Here is a 1,633-nt window from a genome sequence, read left to right on the forward strand (position 1 = left end):
CATACTCGGCCAGCGCAAAACCCAACCACGCTCACCCTGCCACCCCCCAAAACACCTGCGGCACCCCCGTCCAAGTCCTGAGCTTTAGTCTGGCGATCACTTCAACCTTATGTCGAATTGGTCCCCCCCGCTCATCCCCGATTCGCAAGACCAGGTCCATTCGAACTCTTCCTGCTTCTCCTCCCTTATTACCCAAAGCCCACCCTTTCTCTTTTCCACTGCCGTAGCCTGACCGACTTATACAACCCACACCCTCATACGAAGAAATTATAGAAAAAGAGCCGATGTATCCTTCTTGCAGGAATTAGCCAAGACAGCCTCTTGCGCACCTTTCTCTCGTTACCTGCGCCTCAGGCCCGTCGCACACGGACAAACCTACGCATTTATTCTACCCGTTCGGACATCACGGTACCTATTATCTGTACTGAATGGTGGCGATCTCTCGGAAGCTTGGGTGACGGGAGGATACGGGCGTAAACCTTCACAGCATCCTACCAACCTTTAATCCATTATAATACCGCGGGCATCACGTCGTTCGCTTTCGCCAACTCAATACTTCATTTCCGCAAACCCTCCGACGGTCTGGACCAGTAGTAGGATTATACACACAACGCGTTCACGATGAATAGTGAGCCCGCAACTACGAAACCTAATCCCCCCGAGCGATCGGATTCCTCGTCTTCTTCTGTAGAAACCCAGGGGATTCACAGTCCCGTCCCCATTCGACCGCGCTTGCCCAACCGTAAGAGCAGCGGCACTCTTATAGTTCCTCGAGATTCCTCTCAAGTTGGCCCCCTAGAGCCAGACCTTGAGCCGGACGATGTCAGGGCGATGAGCCCGCGGAGAACGAGCGAGGATATCGAGGTTATGGGACGCGAGGCTCGGGAAGAGCTTCATAAGTAAGTCTAATTTGATCCGACGAGACTGGGGGGTTGAGGCTGACGGATTACAGGCATGCGAGGGCGCTGCAGGATTCTCTCTTGATGATCTTCAATCGAATAGAGGCGGTCAAAGAAGAGCACGACAAGCTTGACAGTCATAACAAGTTTCTGCAGAAATATATTGGCGATCTAATGAGCACAAGCAAAATTACGTCTACCAACCGAGGCAGGAAGTAGGCCGCCGCCACGAGGTTGCAACGGAGAGGAGAGAGGTTGGACAAACAACGGCCGCCGTGTAGCGACAGCGGCGCCTATGATACCCATACCGATTTTTGCGACTTTGGATCGCTACCGACACCGAGATTCGAACTCACCGGACCTGCCGGATTATACTATACATTTACTAACCAGATTCGCTCGGTGGCCGCTCGTTGCTTCTGGACTCTAGTAGTTCTTCTCAGTGAGAGGGTCTGCCCGGCTAATACGGGGAGACCTCAATTCTGAGTGTGTTTTAACAGTGCTACGTATTTGGGGGTGACGAGTTGTACTGTGATTTTTATACCAAGACGGGGAATCCGGTGTTGAAAAAGAGTTTATATACCACTACCGTTTCATGACTTACATCAGCATCAGGACTACCATTGGATTAGGGGATGGGTTGAACGGAATTTGGCATCACAAACGGCGTTTGCAATAACGATTTGATTTCGGCAGTCAACCGAAGGCGATTGACCTCGTTGGCAACATGTACG

The 1,633-nt window shown here is 51.7% G+C and overlaps 1 protein-coding gene across 1 annotated transcript; it reads left to right on the plus strand.

The window, feature by feature from the left end:
* Positions 1 to 621: 621 nt before the first annotated feature.
* Positions 622 to 1,385, plus strand: F4813DRAFT_390338 (uncharacterized protein; the record flags this gene model as incomplete). Its single annotated transcript, XM_049246999.1, has 3 exons — positions 622 to 899; positions 953 to 1,114; positions 1,181 to 1,385. The coding sequence occupies 3 exons, from the start codon at positions 622 to 624 to the stop codon at positions 1,383 to 1,385; spliced, it is 645 nt and encodes a 214-aa protein (XP_049098596.1).
* Positions 1,386 to 1,633: the final 248 nt, after the last annotated feature.

Source organism: Daldinia decipiens, assembly GCF_022478715.1.
Source record: "Daldinia decipiens strain CBS 113046 unplaced genomic scaffold F4813scaffold_21, whole genome shotgun sequence".
In the NCBI taxonomy this organism is placed as follows: Eukaryota; Fungi; Ascomycota; class Sordariomycetes; order Xylariales; family Hypoxylaceae; genus Daldinia; species Daldinia decipiens.